A 22141-nucleotide genomic window follows, 5' to 3' on the forward strand; every position below is an offset into this window, starting at 1 on the left:
AATTGAACTAATTGTTTGCCCTACATAAAGTTATATTTAGTAATTGAATATTGTTAAAACGACAAAATGATCAAATCTAATTACTAGTACTGATTCGGCCAGAAGTTTCATGTTCAGGCACACTATCGCCCAACCAGTGGTGGAAAAAGTACTGTGATCTTTTAAAAGTAGTAATACTGCAGTATAAAAGTACTCAAGCATTCAAAATCTGTTAATCTTGTTAAGGGCATGGTTTGCTATTTTTTCCTAAATTATGAAAAGTAAAAAAAGTATTCATTATGCAAAATGTTATATTCATACACAGATACTGTAAAAAGCATTTGCTCCTTTTGGGATTTTTCACGTTTTATTGTTTTACAACATTGAATCAAAGATTTTATGTGACTTTTTTGGCACCGATTTACAGAAAAAGAAGAAAAAAATGTCAATCACAAATACAAAATATAAATATAAAAATATAAAATCCTCTGGTTTACATTTCAGATTTAGTTAAATGTTAAATACATGTGCTGGAGTAAAAGAACAACATTCCCCTCTGAAATGTGATGGAGTAAATGTACTGTGTTACCTTCCACCACTGCGCCTAACATTGTCAATGGGAAAATAAACCAGATGGTTACTTCAGGAGCTCAGATTGACCGAAATAACTCAGTTCATCAGTTTGGAAATACACTTGTTTGCTTTCTTTCTCAGAGTGAGATGAGACAACTTTTCATTTTATTTCTGGGTTTTAGACATGAGGTTGGAACCTAACTTAGTATAATGGACTGGATGCAGGGAGAGACAGATTGCCTGGTCCTGTCCAATGTTCAGAAATGCACCTAAAAGCTCCCTAATAAAGATGTTGTATCCTGTTTAATCAGTGCACAGAAATATAGAAATAACACTTAGTATATTTAGTCTACTAACACAAGAGAATAAGAAAAGTAACAAATTCTCAAAACTGAGAAGCTGGAGTCAGTTAACGCTTGGCATTTTTCCTAGAAAAAAACAAAGCAAAACTACATTATCAAATTAATTGAAGTTCTTCCAACAAAAATCTTCTCATCTCTCGGGAAAGAAATGGAACAAGTGTATTTATCCAAAATGCTGAACTGTTCCTTCAAAACACAGCTGATGGTCAACTGCAAATGCTCAGCCAGAGTCCAGTGAAGTCAGGAATCTAAAATTATACAATCTGATCCCAACGCAACTTAACATCAGAGATAATAAATACTTTAACTGCTGAAATGAATCAACATGTTCTGGAAATTGTTATAGCCAAGGGGGGGAAAAAACTATACAACTACCAATTTTTAAATCAGTTTTATTGAACAAAAAAAGTTTTCAAAGTTTTCATGTAGGAAATACAATATTATACAAGTGTTGCACAAACAAGACTAACAGAAGATCTAGAAAAGGGAATTGTCGTTGGGCGTGAACATGACCGCGTAGGAGGACAAATAGGAAAACCGGTAACTGAGAGAGTCTTCCTAAATGTAAAATTAACTACAACAGACGTGGAAATCTGTAGCTCCGACTGACTAAACACTGATGTGGTCTCCGTTTGAACCGGGAAACACAGAAGTTCTTTGAAAATGGTGCATTGATTTCAAACTTGACACTGACAGACTCCACAGCATGAAATGGATGTTTAAAAATCCAGTTTTATTTATTTTTTATTTTAAAAGATGTTTTTTTCCACTTTCTGACCTTGTGATATTTTAGCTCTGTTAAACCTGTATCTTAAGATCTGGCAGTATCTAAGTCAATGGCTCTGATATTTGGGTTATTTTGGGAGGGGGGGCTCAATAAAAGGAGTAGAAATGTACTTTCCAAAAAAGTCCAAAATGAATCTTAAATCAAGATCTGCTTACTGGCTTTTTCCAGAGCCTTCATTGTTTTTTGATGCAGTAAACACTCTTCAATAATAAATAAAAAAGCTAGTAAGTTGTCTATGAGTTAAGTTCAAGAATAAACTTTCTTTCTCAATAACTACGTAGTTATGTCATGGAATGTGGTTTTGTCTAAATGTCTTGACAAACGTCATTTTATTCTTTTTAGGAGGAGTGGAATACACAGGTGTTTCTCACAGATGAAAACATGAAAATGGATTCAGGTTGTTCCTTCACCACAGTATAACCCTTTGGAAAGCACACAAAGCGATTTAGCATGCTCAACCCAACCTGCAGGGGGCAGCATCACTTTCAGACCCCAAAGAGTAACTCACAGGAAGTCACTGCTTTTAAATACTCAAAAAAAAAACGTGACCACATTCTTGTGCCAGTCATTTAATTCAGCACCAACATTGCAAAGTTAGCACCTGTATCAAAAAACCAATGTGGGGTTCACAGAGATTCAAACCAAATTTTAGAGATTATTTAAAATATTTTCTACAGGAAAAAATATTAACGACTTTCATGTTCAGGATCAGGCAGCAATGAAGCACTGTCAAACTCTCAAAGTGCATTTTGTTTTAGTTTTAAGTTTGAACCACAAGTTTGATCACAGCTGAAGAATTAAAAAGTAAGTGGATTTTTTGGGGTGTTGCTCGCCATTAAATCAACAGAGCAGACCACAAATGAGTTCTGATGGGAGATAAAACCTTTTCTAATGCTGCAGTTTTCAAATGTAGCAGGGACAGGATACAGACAAGCTTGCAGCTCAAGTTAACACATTTCACGACAAACATTTTTTAAAAATCAGCCAAACAAATGTCTTACATCAAGACTCCGACTGACAGCTGGTTGCCTGTGAGAAAGAAATTGACTGAGCAAAAGTCAATCTTGAGCAGCAGCTGGTGGTCATTTCACAACTATGAGTGAACATCCTGATGTTTCATATCTGGTGTAAAACATTTCCAAACCAAATGGAGGTGGACGAGGGCCACTTCAATGGAAGAATTTGTTTAGAAAAAGCTGTAATTCTGAGAACAAACCCAAATATTAAATAAAATTTGTAAAAACCAGAACTCTGAGATAAAGTTTAATTTTGATAAAACCTTAAAGATTGATCTCAGAGTTCTTAAATCTTTGTAACAATTAAAATTTAGAGATTAATCTCAGAGGTCAAACTGTTTAAATGAGGCCAGATTTGTCTTCTATGTCAGCAGTTTTCTGGTTCACTCAATGTAAGACATAAAATATTTCAAACAGTCAAAAATACTCTATGATCAGTCTGTCGTCTCCATGTGTGGATAAACTAAACCAAAAGGAACACTTTGTGAAGGACTGTAGTTCAAACACATCAGCCAGGTATCAATCTCTTTCTGTGTGGGCCGCGGGTTCGATTTCCCTGCTGTACTCGCTCCCAAAGCCTTGCTGATTTCCAGTGGAAACAACAAAAATACAAAAAAGGAAGACAAACTAAACTTTTTTTTTTCCTATTTTTCCTCAGTTTGTTTAGTTTATTTGTTTTGCTGGAAACAACCAACCACCATATCTGCTCTTCTGAAGACTTTGAAAACCCACACTGCTCATTCGCCATTTCACGTGGGCATCCAAAGAAACCATCTTGTCCCACCACTATCTTCATTTTCCTTTTCTTTCCAGTGGAAAACAGGGCATCGGAAGAGACAGCGCTGATTTGAAGCGCTACGAGTAAGAAATACTTAAATTCTAACACAATGGTGCTACACTTGAATGAATTTTGACTGAGTTTGAATAAGTTACTCTCCCCAGCATCTCCCAAAGACAGCAGACTGGAGCTGCGAGCTACGATACGGTGGAACTTTGACATGTTGAGTAAGAAAATTTAATTTTAACTTAAGAGTGGAAGCTGTGCTCCAAAATTCATCAGCAACACCAGCTAGCAGCCAGTCAACCCAAAGCAGAATGATGGTTGGTTGACATGTTTTGTGGTGTAAACTAATATACACAAGCCGACAGTCATTTCCCAGCCTGCTAGGAAAAGCATCACCTTACTTCAAATGCCTTTCAATTCATACTGCCCCCATCAGGAACCAGAACTTCCAGAGGCAGACTCTACCTACTCCACCTCCAACACACAGCAGGGAACACAAAAACCCATGTAAAAAGTCTGCTATGAACACTGGTAGCCAGGTAGAGCGAAATACTAACATCTGCTCAAGGAAAGGGTGTGTGTGTCTGTGTGTCTGTGTATGTGTGTATGTGTGAACTGTCATTTATTCTGGTATCTGAAGTCTCTCAGCAGATGGTTGAGAGGTTGGATCTGGATCACTGGAGACAGGTTGACCTGTAAGATCTTCTGCGCTTTTCTGCAGGCCTCATCCACTGAGCGAGAGTCATCAACCTTTATCACTTTACATTTAAAACTGTTCTTGTCCTTCCAGCCATTTCTCTGCCAGGTTGGATTGTTCAGGTCCTTGGGGCCCTGACCATCCCGGTGGAGGCCGTTGCTCCTCCAGCCGTTGCTGGTCAGCTCTGTGTGAGTCTGGGGGAATGCCCGGCCATTAGCGTAGAAAACCGGCGCAGAATCTCCGATGAGTGCGCCATCCAATCGGACGGGACATGACAGGCTCTTCTGGCTGAACAAGGCCACAGCTTTGGTGGGTGCCCCGCCACCATTCTGGGAAGGCTGCGAAGGTATTCCTGAAAGTGTTAGAGGCTGCTGTTGCTGTGAAATGACAGCCAAGGGTGCCTCATGTGACAAGTCCAAGGTAGTTTGGATCTTGAGTTTTGCCGTGTGGCAGCCAGACAGGCCTTCAATGTTGGTAAGTCTGAGGCACGGCTGCAACTGCAGCTCTTGTGGCATCTCTACATTCCTGCTGGGTGTCCTGCTGCAGACGATTGCGTGATGATCCATCAGCAGCTCTGGAGGGCGAACCCCTTGAATCTTGGGGCTGCTCTTTTCAGAGGTGTTCCAGGACGGGTGAACTTCTCTCTTCTTCATGGGTCTCCTTCCCCTCCTCTTGGCGGTGGGTCTGGTGGTCCTGTTGGGTGGCTTCAGCATGTCTTGAGTGAGGGGTTGGTTTGTGGAGGAGCGGTAGCGATACACGTCCTTGCTACGCAGCACAGTGGGCTGGTGGCCCTCCTCGCTCAGCTCCTGCAGGAAGGTGACCAGCTCCTCAGTGCTGGAGAGGTCGCGGGACATTGGGCTGAGGATCTTTACAGCATCCAGAAGGACGTTGTGCCCCGCTGAAGAGATCCTCGACCAGGAGTGAACCGCCCTCCGCTCCTCATTGGCGAATACCAATGGCCGGCCGACCATGGGACCTCGCAGCCTGTCAGCCATGTTTCTAATCCTGCCGGGCAAAAAGAGAAAACTTTTGGTTAAACAGAATCATAGAAAGAAATAACTCAGTAACTAAAACCAATGAAACAGTGACAACTGCAGTCTCATAAACAAAGTCTACAATCCTTTTTAATCCAAATTTGCAACATTACATTGTCAGAACTACTTTTTTTGTCCCTTTTTGCTATTTTTCTAGAGATGTAGGATGAAGGTATTGATGGTAGTATTTGGAAGTCTGAACTAACTGTGGTATATTTTCCTGAGAATCAGAAAACCGGAACATTACTATCTTAAAAACAAAAGACAAAAACTGTTGTACCTACATTCAAATTACATTTATTTTACTACTGAGCAGCAACTTGTTACTCAGTAAATGTAATTATTTATTTTCAGCAATGAGAACCTAACGGGGAATGCCATTATCAATTAACCTTTACATTATTTTATCGGTTAATAGATTTGTTCTGTTTATAAAATGTCAGAAAATAGTGAAAAATTCCTGTTATTTCACTTTTAGAGCCTATGGTGACATCTTCAGAGGGTCTTGTTTAGTCATTATGAAGATAATTTCTGCTGATTCTGGGTACTGCGACCTTCTGACCCCTGCCCTCCTTAACTGCTTATTCAATGTATCAGTGATCCAGAAAATGTTAATCGACACTCAGACGCCTAAATATAAAATGTTAACATGAAGGTGAACTGCTGCAGCTGTAGACACACACAGGCTGGAGATTTTTAATAGGTGGATCAATGCTCAGGGGAGAAACTGGTTTACTGTCAATGGCGGTGTAACCAGACACCTTGCCACACCAGCACACAGTACCACAGCGAATACAGAGAAGCCTTAAAGCTCCACATCTGCTGAGAACGAACCCAGCTGGCTCGTTATGCCAAGCTGATGAGCAGGAGCCACAGTGACCTTCTGTCAGCGCGGCACCGGCTCCACACCTTCATACAATTCATCTAAACGAGCCTTGTTAGCTGTCATGGCAACCGGGACCAGTGGGACAGGTTAAACTACATACTGAGATCCTTTTCCACCAAAAAAAAGAAAAAGGCAGAGGATAAGTTAACCTGGTGCGGTGAAGTAGGGAAAATACCAACATTACATTTATGATTTTTATCCATAGCAACGAAAACAAATGGCTGTAACAATCAAAGATAAAACACAAAAGGAAATAATTTAAATACATGAAATGTATCTTCCAATTGTTAGATGATCAATAGTTCTCTTGTTCTGGTTTTACTTTATATTGCAAATTTGAATAGCGTAATTATCGCGACAGGCGTATCAACATTTCTGTCAGCCAGTTCAATATCTTTCAATTCCTGGACTGTTTGTCAAAACAAGCAAATTGAAGGCATCTGTAAAAGACTGTCAATGACATCAATGTTTTTGTTTTGTTTTTTACATTTTAAGGACCCAATAATTGATCGAACAGTTAATTTGTTGATTGGGAGAACTGAAATTAAGACGTGTTTGTTTTCAGATATTTACAGAGGATTAACAGAAGTCAAGGAGACGTGATGTGATAAAGACTAGAAAACTGTGAAGGAGGAAAACAAGGAAAACCTGGAATCTGGGTGAAATGTCCCTTTAGAATATCAGTAAACCCGGAGATGCTAATTAGCTGCCTGGTAGAAAAAGCAAAAGTCCTCAAGCTTCATGACTGCAGCATCAGTCTGCTGGCTGTTGGTAATTTTCCACCCCAGATGTGATCTAATATTACAAGCCATGTTCTGTTTACCTTTCATCAAAACTGCAGACAAGGAATGAGATGGTTTCTCTATCAGGTAACAACTGCTCTATTTAACCCCCCGCCAGAGAATATGAGTAATTCATAATTTATTCATTTCACTGTCTAAATGGTGCAGGAAACAGAGAGTGCAAGAAAATCTATGGCTACTCAGCAGTCGAACATGTACACTATCAGGCCCGCTGATCAGACGCAGCACAGACAGAGTTTAACTGCTGCCAGACAGACAGACAGCAGGTTCACATCAGTTCATCTGTAAACAGCAGCGGCCTCTCATTCAGATCCCGTCTGCACCAGGAATGAAAATGTGATCCGTATCTGGATAATGGTGGCATCTAACCATGAGTCTTTTTCATTTACATCTGATATTAATAAGTAAATCTCGTTATCTCCATTCTGCCAACATGGTGAACAGATCTCATAATGTAAATTAGGTAGTATGACCAGGTGGACTTTGTCAACTGTGTTAATTTCATCAACCAGAAAGAATAACAGAAAATAGTAGCTGACCTTTTTTTCTACAATGAAAACTTGAAAAACACTGAATAAAAATAACTGCCAAAATTATGGTTGGACAATATATTAATATTATAATGATATTCTGCCTGTCACAATAATTACGTTTGACTAATCATACAATAACGTAATTATCAGCATCATCACGTCTATATATCGACTTATCGTATGATATATGGACATGACCGTGATCATTTTTTAATTGCCACACTTCACATTAGCAGCTAAGAGGCTATTCATGTCACATTGGCTAAGCGAGTAGTTGCTTCCATTCCTCACTGTGCAAGTCCTGAGTGGAAACAGTAGAAACGAGCGGCGCAGCTTATATGGAATTAAAGGTAAATAACTTTGTCCCGGCCCATAATGGCAGTCTGTATTTTTACAGAGGCGTAGCCCCCGCTCTCCAATCCCACCCCCCGACCACCTTACATAATTACACTATTATATTATCATTATATCAGTGGTATAAAATGATGTTCAAATGTATCGTTTATCGCTATTCGTAATTATTTCTAAGACAATATATTGTCCAACAATGATCGTGACAGACCTAATTGATATTATGATATGAGATTATAAATTGTCCTAGATTTTGGATATCAAAATATGAAGATATGGCATTAAGTCTTGTGTTTTCCTGGTTTTAAAGGCTGCATTACAGTAAAATGATATCATTTTCTGAATTTATCAGACTGTTTTAAGGTCATGGAAAAAATCCTTCAGCCAGACCAATAAAACTCAAGGTTTTTCCACAACATATTTATCCCACAAACAGAGAAAAGCACTCCAACAATCATGGAAACGCTGAATCAGGCAGAGTTCAATGCAATCAGTTTTATTTTGTATCAAGTATAACACAAGTAAACCGAGGCTGAAAGACTGAAAGCACAGTCTTGTAAACCCAATTCAGCTCCTCCCGTTGTGGAGCTTATTTTCTGCTCCTCCACCATTAGATTCTCCCATAATGATCTCAACAATGACGTCAATGATGACCAATGTTGACTGTATTGGCAGTGATTCAATGTAGTCATTTGGAGTTAATTATTTTTGTATTTAATTTACTGCTAAAATAAAAATGAATGGCACATTAATGATTATGAGTCATGATTATCAACCATATGATCATCATACCATTACTGATTTAACCATGAGTATCATCTTTTACTAGTTCATAACAGTCATAAGTCTTAACCTTTACAGATTTATATTGATTGATTGTCACAAGATAGCTAAAAGAAAAAATATCCCACACTAGTTGTTCTATTATTTTATCAAAAATCTGATTGTGTAAATATTTCAAAAAAGCAACAATAGTCACCACCATATTATCACAAAATCACAATATCAATATTGAGGTATTTGGTAAAAAAAAAAATCATAACTGAATTTGTCTGTATCATCAAGCCCTAGCCAAAATGTATTTCATTTTTTCATCAATTAAATAAAAACTAAAGAACAAAGTGAAGGAATGGATGAATGAATACATACATTTCTTATTAGAGGAAGAAAGTAAAGACTTATTGGCTAAACTCATTTCCAATCCCACTGAAAATTAGACAAGGGGTAATAACAAAACAGCTGGAACAAGACGGGCATTTATAAATAGATAAGTTACAGTCTAAAGTCGTATTATCAAGGGCTGTGGATGTTACACTGTTATTTTCAGTCAACTGTCTTAAGTGTTGCCATCAGTATAGGATAACATCAGCAGTCAATGCTTCCTCTAATGGTGCTTTTCCACTACACAGTTCCAGCACGACTCGCCTCGACTTGCCTCAACTCATCTCGGTTCTTTTTGCGTTTCCACTAGGGAAAGTACCTGGTACCTGGTACTTTTTTAGTTCCTGCTCTGGTGAGGTTCCAAGCGAGCCAAGCCAGTACTAAAATGTGACGTTGACACACTACTGGCCGCTGATTGGTAGTTGTCGCTGGAAGAGTCATGAGCCTTCCCACACAAGAATCAAACCCGGCATTTTTAAATACCGGCAGCAGCGTTACAACCATAGTTACAGCCATACGGCTCAAATTTCTTGCTTTGTGTGTGACAAAAAGCCACATTCAGCAGCAAGTACACCACTGCCTCCATGTCCTCCATTGTTTATGTGTCTTGTGTCGCGTATAAAACGAAGTCACAGCAGTTTAGCGGAGCTGTGCTATGACGACCCCGCCCACGTTGAGTAGGTACTTTTTTGTAATGGAAAAGGTCGTTCCTGGTACCGTACAGAGGCGAGTCGTGCTGGAACTGTGTAGTGGAAAAGCGCCACAAATATTAGCTAAAATAATGACTGTGTTAGGCAGGGACTGTACACATCAATCAACACTGTAGTTTACACCGCAATGTAAATGTGACAGAGGTAGCCAACAGGCTAGTTTTCATCTGTAGTCCCCGTGTGTTGATGTTATCATTTTTGCTACTCTTTTCAATCTAAACCAGATAGACAGATCAGTGAACAAATGAGTGAATTCAGCTCCTAAATAAACAGGTAGTAGCTGAAATAATGCCAAGTGAGTGAGTAAGAAGGACAGAGGGAGCGGCTCAGTTCAGACAGCAGAGTTAACAGAGTGTGAACAATCACAGCCTGGATCAAGTAAACATCGCCTTATCCACTAACACTGCAATGGGCCGTATTACCATGGTAACTGTAAACAATAAAGAGGGCAACAGCTATAGTCTCAGCATGCTTGAAAGATGTTAAAAGTTTAAAAATGCACCAATGACATTAAAATTCAACAATGGAACAAAGAAAATGTCCATGGCGCCAATTTGTTTTTTCCTAGGATAGTAAAGTCATGACTCTATTCTGCCTCTGACTGGCTAGTACTTGTTGGCTTGGTTGGTTGGCTTGGTTACGTTTACGCATGAGAAGTGAGATTGGTAAGCGTTAGAGTCTGTTCTGGAACCGTGTCGAGTCGAGTCGAGGCGAGCCGAGTCGTGCTGGAAATGTGTAGTGGAAAAGCGCCATAAGAATATCAGGGTAAGCTGATCAGAGGCAGAGCAGGCATGGCATGTATACTTCTTCTGACTAACAATCCCACAATGCAATGCACCACATTTTATACGCCTCTATGGCTGTTTATGATGAAAAGGGATGAAAATGTTAAGCACGGTGGCACTGTGTAGTTTCCTTAATTGGTAGTCAGCCACATTAACAATCAATAGTATGTTAATCATTGGGAATTTCTGAAATACATAATAAAACCCTTTATATACTGACGTTATTCAACAAAATCCAACAAAGCAAACAGCTGCTCAACTTCCAACTTCACTAGAGGACATAAACTAGACTATGTTGAACATATCTGAAAGTTGTGCTGTAGTGTGGCAGCAAAGTGATGTACCTCATAAAAACCTACAGTACATTTACTGATGTTACACTGCATGTCTCGTCTTCTGCACTTTTGGTTAATACAGTTTGAATCGATTGAATTATTAATTCATGAATTGATTTAATGTGTTTGGCTCATGTCCCATCCACTAACACTGAGGGGGGCCGGATTTATGATGACTTATGACCTGTACTGCAGCCAGCCACCAGGGGGCGGTAAATATATTTTGGCTTCACTTTTGTGGAGCCATCATGTCGTCTGTCTTCAATCATCTATTGAGTGTTTACTAAATAGGAGTAGTGTATGAATGGATGAAGGAAAGATTTCAGACAGAGATCAATTTTTTTGAGAGGCAGCTTGAGATAGCAGACAGAGTGACTGATCTTATCATTTTCTCCTCAAAAATATGATAACTTTCCCCAAATTTCTAGCATACCTGGAACCTGATCTGCAAGACTGTTGAAAACACAATTTAATTGACTTATTTAAAAGGTACATTTTCTATTGCTAGTCGAAGGGTGAAAAAGAAGAATAAAGTGCAGAGAAAAGAAGAGTGGAAGAAGAAGGAGAGAGATTAAAAAGCAGAAAGTGGAGGACAGAAAGAGAAGGGAGAGAAAAACAAGGATAGAGGAAGACAGAGAGGGCAAGCCAGACAGAGATGCACAGTCGGCTTCCCATGATTCACCATGACTGTACGATGCTCACAGGGAGGCTCTACATTAGCAGTTTCTTCGCTTTGAAGAACAAACTTTTTTTCCCCCTGAAATGACTGTTGTAGTATGATTATCAGGTGACCCTTGTTGTGTAGCATGATTTTGGTGAGTATACAGTGTATAATATTAACGCTATTGACGATTTTTCACAATAAAATTCCCCAAAAATATGCAAAAAGTTTTTTTTCTGAAATGACTGTTGTAGTATGATTATCAGGTGACCCTTGTTGTGTATCATGATTTTGGTCATCCTACAGTGTATAATATTAACACTATTGACGATTTTTCACAATAAAATTCCCCAAAAATATGCAAAAAGTTTTTTTTCTGAAATGACTGTTGTAGTATGATTATCAGGTGACCCTTGTTGTGTATCATGATTTTGGTCATCCTACAGTGTATAATATTAACACTATTGACGATTTTTCACAATAAAATTCCCCAAAAATATGCAAAAATATTTTTTTTTCCTGAAATGACTGTTGTAGTATGATTATCAGGTGACCATTGTTGTGTAGCATGATTTTGGTGAGTATACAGTGTATAGTATTAACGCTATTGACGATTTTTCACAATAAAATTCCCCAAAAATATGAAAAAAGATTTATTTTTTAACGAAATGACTGTTGTAGTATGATTATCAGGTGACCATTGTTGTGTAGCATGATTTTGGTGAGTATACAGTGTATAATATTAACGCTATTGACGATTTTTCACAATAATATTCCCCAAAAATATGAAAAAAGATTTATTTTTTAATGAAATGATTGTTGTAGTATGATTATCAGGTGACCATTTTTGTGTAGCATGATTTTGGTCATCCTACAGTGTATAATATTAACGCTATTGACGATTTTTCACAATAAAATTCCCCAAAAATATGCAAAACATTTTTTTTTTCTGAAATGACTGTTGTAGTATGATTATCAGGTGACCATTGTTGTGTAGCATGATTTTGGTGAGTATACAGTGTATAGTATTAACGCTATTGACGATTTTTCACAATAAAATTCCCCAAAAATATGCAGAAAGTTTTTTTTCTGAAATGACTGTTGTAGTATGATTATCAGGTGACCCTTGTTGTGTATCATAATTTTGGTCATCCTACAGTGTATAATATTAACGCTATTGACGATTTTTCACAATAAAATTCCCCAAAAATATGAAAAAAAAAAAAATAATTCTGAAATCACTGTTGTAGTATGATTATCAGGTGACCCTTGTTGTGTAGCATGATTTTGGTCATCCTACAGTGTATAATATTAACGCTATTGACGATTTTTCACAATAAAATTCCCCAAAAATATGAAAAAAGATTTTTTTCTGAAATGACTGTTGTAGTATGATTATCAGGTGACCCTTGTTGTGTATCATGATTTTGGTGAGTATACAGTGTATAATATTAACGCTATTGACGATTTTTCACAATAAAATTCCCCAAAAATATGCAAAACATTTTTTTTTTCTGAAATGACTGTTGTAGTATGATTATCAGGTGACCCTTGTTGTGTATCATAATTTTGGTCATCCTACAGTGTATAATATTAACGCTATTGACGATTTTTCACAATAAAATTCCCCAAAAATATGAAAAAAGATTTATTTTTTAATGAAATGACTGTTGTAGTATGATTATCAGGTGACCATTTTTGTGTAGCATGATTTTGGTCATCCTACAGTGTATAATATTAACGCTATTGACGATTTTTCACAATAAAATTCCCCAAAAATATGCAAAAATATAATTTTTTCTGAAATGATTGTTGTAGTATGATTATCAGGTGACCCTTGTTGTGTATCATGATTTTGGTGAGTATACAGTGTATAATATTAACGCTATTGATGATTTTTCACAATAAAATTCCCCAAAACTATGAAAAAAGATTTATTTTTTAACGAAATGACTGTTGTAGTATGATTATCAGGTGACCATTGTTGTGTAGCATGATTTTGGTGAGTATACACTGTATAGTATTAACGCTATTGACGATTTTTCACAATAAAATTCCCCAAAAATATGCAAAAAGTTTTTTTTTCTGAAATGACTGTTGTAGTATGATTATCAGGTGACCATTGTTGTGTATCATGATTTTGGTCATCCTACAGTGTATAATATTAACGCTATTGACGATTTTTCACAATAAAATTCCCCAAAAATATGCAAAAATATTTTTTTTCCTGAAATGACTGTTGTAGTATGATTATCAGGTGACCCTTGTTGTGTATCATGATTTTGGTGAGTATGCAGTGTATAATATTAACGCTATTGACGATTTTTCACAATAAAATTCCCCAAAAATATGCAAAAAGATATTTTTTTATTGAAATGACTGTTGTAGTATGATTATCAGGTGACCCTTGTTGTGTATCATGATTTTGGTCATTCTACAGTGTATAATATTAACGCTATTGACGATTTTTCACAATAAAATTCCCCAAAAATATGCAAAACGTTTTTTTTTCTGAAATGACTGTTGTAGTATGATTATCAGGTGACCCTTGTTGTGTATCATGATTTTGGTGAGTATGCAGTGTATAATATTAATGCTATTGACGATTTTTCACAATAATATTCCCCAAAAATATGAAAAATATTTATTTTTTAACGAAATGACTGTTGTAGTATGATTATCAGGTGACCCTTGTTGTGTAGCATGATTTTGGTGAGTATACAGTGTATAATATTAACGCTATTGACAATTTCTCACAATAAAATTCCCCAAAAATATGCAAACTTTTTTTCGCCCTGAAATGACTGTTGTAGTATGATTATCAGGTGACCATTGTTGTGTATCATGATTTTGGTGAGTATGCAGTGTATAATATTAACGCTATTGACGATTTTTCACAATAATATTCCCCAAAAATATGAAAAAAGATTTATTTTTTAATGAAATGACTGTTGTAGTATGATTATCAGGTGACCCCTGTTGTGTAGCATGATTTTGGTCATCCTACAGTGTATAATATTAACGCTATTGACGATTTTCACAATAAAATTCCCCAAAAATATGCAAAAAGATATTTTTTTTCTGAAATGACTGTTGTAGTATGATTATCAGGTGACCATTGTTGTGTAGCATGATTTTGGTGAGTATACAGTGTATAATATTAACGCTATTGACGATTTTTCACAATAAAATTCCCCAAAAATATGCAAAAAGTTTTTTTTCTGAAATGACTGTTGTAGTATGATTATCAGGTGACCCTTGTTGTGTAGCATGATTTTGGTGAGTATACAGTGTATAATATTAATGCTATTGACGATTTTTCACAATAATATTCCCCAAAAATATGAAAAAAGATTTATTTTTTAATGAAATGACTGTTGTAGTATGATTATCAGGTGACCATTTTTGTGTAGCATGATTTTGGTCATCCTACAGTGTATAATATTAACGCTATTGACGATTTTTCACAATAAAATTCCCCAAAAATATGCAAAAATATTTTTTTTCCTGAAATGACTGTTGTAGTATGATTATCAGGTGACCCTTGCTGTGTATCATAATTTTTTTTTGGGGGGGGGGGGGGGGGGTGAGGGTGAAGGTTGGTGGGTGTATCTGATTGACAGCTCAATGACAGCCTGCCTGGATTAATTTCCGAGGCTATGGAGGTCATTATTGGTGATGAACTTTTTACGTGCACAGTGTTGTTTGTATTTACACACAGTAGGTACTCAGGCACAGTATTAAGCGTAAGTCAACCACTTTTTGGCAGCACTCAGAGCCAAAGTGCCACGTCACTGTAGTTACATGTGTAAACCGGAAGAAAACACACTTGAAACATAAAAATATATTTTGAGTCAAGCAGAGTAAAGCGCAAGTAGATATATGGACCGCTTTGTTAGCTGAAGGCTACACCCTCTCTACATTTAAGAGTAGGCTTAAAACTTTCCTTTTTGATAAAGCTTATAGTATGGGCCGGCCAGGCTTGTCCTGGACCAGCTCCTAGTTTATGCTGCTATAGGCTTAGACTGCCGGGGGACTCCCATGATGCAATGAGCTCCTCTCTCCTCCTCTCTCTCTCTCTCTCTCTATCCCTGGGTTTCCGTTAACCGGTAATTGCCAGACTTTGACTGGTAAAATCTGCTGAAGTCCGGTAATTTTTAACCCCTCCAGTCAAAATGTCCGGTGAAAATATTGAATTTTGTATGTCACAGTATGTACTTTCAATGAGGATAAACTGATATTTGACAGCCCCGCTCATCGATGCCGCAAGTGCGCAACGAGACGCCATCGCTGTAATGACAGCGCCCCGCGGCTATGGAGTTTTGAACTTCTTAACAGCTTGTGAAGTTCTGATCAAAGATTTCAGCGAAATCTACCCCGAGTGGGCTAAACTGGCCAAAACAGCCTGCGTGATCCCTGTCTCCAGTGTGCCAGCAGAGAGAGGTTTCTCTCTGCAGAACCGGATCAAAACAGCGCAGCGAAGTCGCCTGGGGGAGAACAAGGTCACAAGACTGATGCGCATTGCAAGTTACGGAGAGACACTTGAGACTTTTGATTTTAATTCTGCTGCTGCACAGTTCACTGCAGCGAAAATGCATAAAAAGTAGGCTAAAATGTCACAAGCCAGAAACATGTTACGGGATTTTTTAGTTTGTTTTCATAGTTTTTATTGCATCTATTTGATTCGCATTATTCGCGTTATTAAAATGGTATGAGCCAGTCCAGATGTGCAAATTGCAGTTATAATTGTTTGCTATTGTTTTATGTTCATGTTAAAAGAGCGCAGGCTTGTGCAATATTTATTTATTTATTTAAGAAGTTACACACGTGAGTCAATTGACGGCACTCATTTTATTTGATATAGCCTACATTTCAATAAAAAGATTACGCTATAAATTGACATGCCTTGATATCATTCTTATATAGCCTCCATATCATTTATCATTTTAAGCTCAATAAATTCAGATAATATTTGACCGGAATTTGAAACATTTGTCCGGTAAACTGAAAACTTGCCGGTCACGTTGTCCAGTGCCAATTTTTCCTGGAAACCCTGCTCTATCCATCCATGTATATCCATTAACATTCATGTACTATTAATGCATTCAATAACCTAAACTTCTTCCCCGGAGTTGTCTGCGTTTTCTCGTCTCACAGGTAATCTGGGCCTGTAGACGTTCGGAAGACAGATTCCAGTCCCGGATTTACTAGCTTCAGTGCTGCTTTTCAATGTGCTTCTCTCTCCTATTCTTCCTCTCTCTCCTCTCAACCCCAACCGGTCGAGGAAGATGGCCGCCCACTTTGAGCCTGGTTCTGCCTGAGGTTTCTTCCCGTTAAAAGGGAGTTTTTTCTTGCCACTGTCGCCAAGTGCTTGCTCATGTGGGAATGTTGGGTCTCTTTAAAATTAAACCTGACGAGTACAGTTTAGAGCTGCTCCTGTCACCATTGTTTTCTGAACTGAATCTGAAGTTTGATTAGATCAAAGGCAGCTCTTGGTGTGTTTAAGACACATTTTATGAATGAGGAAACTTAAATCAGCAACACAATTTCCATCCTGAATACATCACATAATCACCAAACAACAACAGAGAACATACTTCACACCACCACACAGCACTAACAAAACTCCTCACAAAACAACTCATTCTTCTCATTAAATGTAGGCATGTTTTACAGCACAATATTACTACAACTAGACCACAAAATAAAACCAAATTATCAGCAACTCTTCCTTCCCGTTTCATTTCTCTACCAGGTGGCATTCATAGTGAAAATGCATCTGCAGGCAGCAGCTGCAGCTGTGTGGTTACAGAGCAGTCAGAGAGAGCAATCACAAACGCTTGTGATTGGTTGCTTAACTAGTGAATAGGGAACGTTTGATTTGATGCGTCAGAGCAGGCACTTAAGTTTACAAAAGCATGACATTTGACCATCGAAATGCAGTCTTTGGAAATCAAAACTGTAAAAGTGACGTAATATCCAAGACTGCGTGGTATATTTCGTACTTCTTCGCTCCCTCCCAGCTATGACAGCAGTTGCTATTCCAAGTATAAAAAGCATAACAATGGCTAATCATGGCCCCAGTTTGTGCTTCTGGTATATAGCTGCTGGTGACATTAGCAAGCCTTCAGAAATGCCTGCGGAGAGTTGCCGTTTCCCATCAACAATGGTGTGTCTCTTCTGTGGCAGTAAAGACAACACATGGTTCCAGGGATCATGCTGTATTCAGGGTTTAACAAGATATTCAGGGCTGACAAACAATAATGTAAATTTAAATGGCTGGAATCAATGTCCGAAATGAATTTTTGGACTCAGCTGCAAAAAACAAAATCCACCAGCCAAAGCATATTTTTTACTGGCCGAAATAATACATTACCTTTTAGCGTCATATATCGTATTCATTTCAGTATATAATGTACTTCACTATATCAACCTTATATCAAAGAAGTTGGCAGGAGGGTAAGTAAAATTAATTCGCCTCGCCATGTCTCAAGCACACAACAATTTTGCAGCACTGTTTAGACACGTGATAAAAACACATATGGTCTATGTTCACTGTATAGGGACAAACATGAGTAATTTCCCCTGAGCTGTCATGCCAGATATTTTATTACATGACTATTCGGTTTAAAGCACCAGAGAGACAATGAAATACGATCCAGCAAGTCTGATTGGAGCGACAGGTTGTTGCGTTTAAATTTATCTGAAAAATACTAACTGATTGTGCAACCTCATTTACTAAGCAAGGCAAGGCAAGGCAGTGTTAGGGTCATTTACTAGTGTGCACACTAGTCTGCAGACCCCCTATTGGAGTGTATGTGGAAATGCATGCAAGTCCACAGCTGTATGCAAATGAAAGCAAATGAGCTCGCCTTTAGGGGGACTGTGCACCATCTGTTCAGGGACTACAGAAGAAAAATTTTGGTGCATATGCTGCAATGTATTAATACGAATCATTACAGTGACAAATTAAACAAAAAGTATGGCTACATACATAATCTCATGCTAAAGGACTGAGGCTAACACTAACTGGAAATCCACATAGAAAATGTATTTTATCCATTTAATCCACACCAACTCCGACCTGACAGGACCACATCTGGCTAAACTGCCTTCACCTGATAGCAGAAGTTTACTGGACAACAATAGTTTTTGTGCGGGCTCCACGGGAAGAAATCAACAGTGTTTGCATTTGTCAATTCTGTTTCATACCCGCCCCACCATAGCAGGGGAGGGGAATCTGCATGTACTGAAACAGGCAAGCTTACTTGAGACTGGGAGCCTTGATCGATCAATATTGATATAGTTGATAAGTTCAAAACATACAGTATAAAACAAAACTGAGTACACCCCTGGGCAGTATCATTAAAATAGAATAGAATATTCTTTATTGTCATTGTACAACAGGTGTCACAACGAGATTGGTTCGGGGTCTCTTCCCGTGGTGCAATAAAAAGTCAAAAAAAAAATTATACATAAAAACAATAAAATACTTTAAGAGCTATTTATACACACACACATGGACTTATACTTAATAATTCAAAATTGTAATAAATAATAAAAAAAACAGGTTAGATTGACTAAATTGAAAATACAGACCTCAAATACAACCTCAATGCAAAAAAAGTGAGTAAACCTGTGACCACTCAAAAAAAACCTCTTAAATTTATTCATCCACATCCAAGCATGCAAAGCACACTTACAGGAGCCATTTTGCTCAAACTTGCGGCGTACACCTAGCAGTTGGGTCAGATCGAGGTGGGATCACGTTCCCACCAATGCTACAAAACTGCAAAAATTCAACTTTGCCAAAGAATACGAAAAGAGGTCTGATGACTAGTGGCAGCACAATCTTTAATCAGGTGAAAGCAAAATAAACTTGTTTGGATCAGATGGGGTCCACCATGTTTGACATGGATTTGACCAGGACTACCACAGTTACTGCACAGTGCTGACCATGAAACATGGAGGTGGGACTGTGCTGATACGGGGCAGCACGAGTGCAAAAGGTGTAGGGGGGTGACATTTATAGACAGCACTATGAATGCAAGTTTGTATACCCACATACTGAATGAAAGGATGACTCCCACTCTGAGGGAGCTTGGCAGGAGGGTAATTTTCCAACATGACTATGATCCCAAACACACTGCAGAAACCACACAAGAGTTTTTCAAGAAGAAAAAAGTGACAGCTATGACCTGGACAAGTTTTTATTTTTATTTTTAAAGGTTTATTTTTGGGATTTCTTTTGCCTTTATTCAGTCAGTAGCTGGCATAGAGACCGACAGGAAACAGGGAGAGAGAAAGGGGGAATGACCTGCAGCATAGGTCCTTGGCCGGATTCGAACCAGGGCAATGCAAATATGTGGCATGCGTCCTAACCACTTGACCACCAGGGCGCTCCTGGACATGTATTTTTGTTGCACTTTATGCTTATAGTGTAGTGGCTAATTGCATTATAGCAGGAGAATATTTCAGAAGTGGAAAGAAGTACCAAAATTGGCACAAGTTCTCCTTTGGGACTGTTCTTTTGATTAAGCCCATTAGACATGCAAAAATTAAGATGGCTGCCACTTTTCCAAGATGGCCACCATTTCAAGCCCAGAAATACTATTCTGGGAACAATGTTGTGTAGAATTGTCCAATATGAAATTATTTTGCTATCAAACATTTTTGACCACATAAAGGCCAGATTTATAACCAGATGGCCAATGCAGTTACAGTACCATCTACATGGTAAACAAACTGGATCAAATGTTGCCAAAAGGGGACAAAGGAAGCTCTCAAATCACCACCAATAAATTATCCAAATACACATCATGGCTATACCATGATTGCCACCAATGTTCCTCTATTTCAAGCCATCAATGAACCCCCAATAGTGCTTGACCCATTACCCCCGCGGTTCTCAAAGTGTGGGCCGTGCCCCTCTGGTGGGGAATAAAGACATGACAGGTGGTGTGCGACGAACGGTAGGAAATTTGCCTTTTTTATGCCTATCTTCATTAATGCCATTTTTTAATCACAACAAAGACCAAACACTCAAAACAAAACACCCACACACAAACAAAGGAATCATTAATAGTCTACATGTAGCCTAAATTAAAAGAACATTAGATAGGTTAATTTGACCACAAAAGTTAGCAATCCAGCACAAGCAAAGAAACACAAAACAGTTAATCTCTGAGCTTGCTTTATCATGCGATTCTCCTGCTGCCTATATATTTATATTTTATCTGAAGCACCTACTGATTTTAGTTCTGCTAAAGAGGACCAGTTTACTAAGATAACCTCTGACCCCACCCTGAGGCTCAGGTTACCAGCTCATTGGTATTTTGCTAGCATTTTGTTGGCGCGATAGGGGCAGGTGGGGCTTGAAAATTCCCCAGTGTCCAAAGTGGTGAATGACAGAAAAACTTGAAAACCACTGCATTACCCATTACTTGGACACATTACTCACGCTAGCACAGCCAAACTGTCTGTCACACATTATGAGAAAGATAGAGCAACATCCCAAAAATTCTTGGAAGTCAATGGGCGGTGAAGACGTATCCACCTTCTGCGAATTGATCAAGAAAAACAAATTGACTTTTTTCTGCCAGGAACAAGTGTCTGCTGGCTCTTTGAAGGAGAAGGTCATGAAGAAAGACTGTCAACTCATTGGTTCATCTCAACAGAACAGTACACAGAACGTGAACTAAATTATTTTTTTGCCACAAGAACCATCTATTCCCTGCTGCCTTGAGTGAGTGATGGTGGAAAGCTCCATACCTGTCTTAATCTTAATCTTACGACTCTTGTTAAGAGCCCAGATATGAAATCAGTGGCTGACTGCATCATTATTGATTGTTCAGCATTGGACCACAGTATTTTGTGCAACTGTGGTGGATGGACTTCATACCTTACAGGCTGGACTGGGGGCTTCCTCCGTCAGAAGAAAATAAATATATATATAATAGGTATATAACCTTTAACTTGTTTATTAAATAACTGAGACCAAGACATTAATTTCTGGTGTGACTTTTTGTTTTTTTCAGCTCAATTGCAATTCCCTTACAACTACAAGAAAAGCCTAGAAAGTAGTACAGCAAAATTCCTTTTGTCTTTGGGAAATGGGCTGTGTTAGAAGCTTGGTGATCTAACACTACTCACATGGCTGGAAATACTAAACCTCTGGCACTAACTGCTTACATGCTAGCCAGTCAGAAACATACTAGCACCAGGCAGTCAAAATGGCTCTTCAAGCTTCTTTTTGTTTTTTCTGTACTGTATCGACATTTTGTTCTCAGGATTATTGAAGTGGGGAAAAGCATGCATACTGAGCTAACTATCTCGCTAACCCTAACCCTCAGTTTTAGACTATTTGGCAGTTTGCGAACATTTCTCATAAACAGCGCAAATGTTCCAAGGATGGGATAACAACAACAAAAAAAGAACAATATTGCAACATATTACAATATAACAACTTTTGATATGTTGTCAATACACTGGCGCCAAATGTCAATACTTTTTTTTTTTTTTTTTAAACAAAAGGACTGCTCAGAATTTATTTATTTATATTATTTTTCTCAGCTTTGACTTGCCACTACCCTCCACCTCCTCATGGAGGTGCTGAACAGACTGTCAGATGAACAGCAATTGTAGATGACAACGAAGAAGAAATGCACTGGTTTATTTGAAAGTA

The 22141-nt window shown here is 38.2% G+C and overlaps 1 protein-coding gene across 1 annotated transcript in view; it reads right to left on the minus strand.

Annotated features, from left to right (window-relative positions):
- Positions 1-1030: 1030 nt before the first annotated feature.
- ccdc71 (coiled-coil domain containing 71) overlaps positions 1031-22141 on the minus strand; it is a 28175-nt gene continuing 7064 nt past the window's right edge. The window contains exon 2 of the mRNA XM_062415849.1: positions 1031-5203. Within this exon, the coding sequence (XP_062271833.1) occupies positions 4120-5193 (1074 nt within the window). The 5' untranslated portion in view covers positions 5194-5203 and the 3' untranslated portion in view covers positions 1031-4119. The remainder of the gene's footprint in view (positions 5204-22141) is intronic.

Source organism: Scomber scombrus, chromosome 3 (assembly GCF_963691925.1).
Source record: "Scomber scombrus chromosome 3, fScoSco1.1, whole genome shotgun sequence".
Classification (NCBI taxonomy): Eukaryota; Metazoa; Chordata; class Actinopteri; order Scombriformes; family Scombridae; genus Scomber; species Scomber scombrus.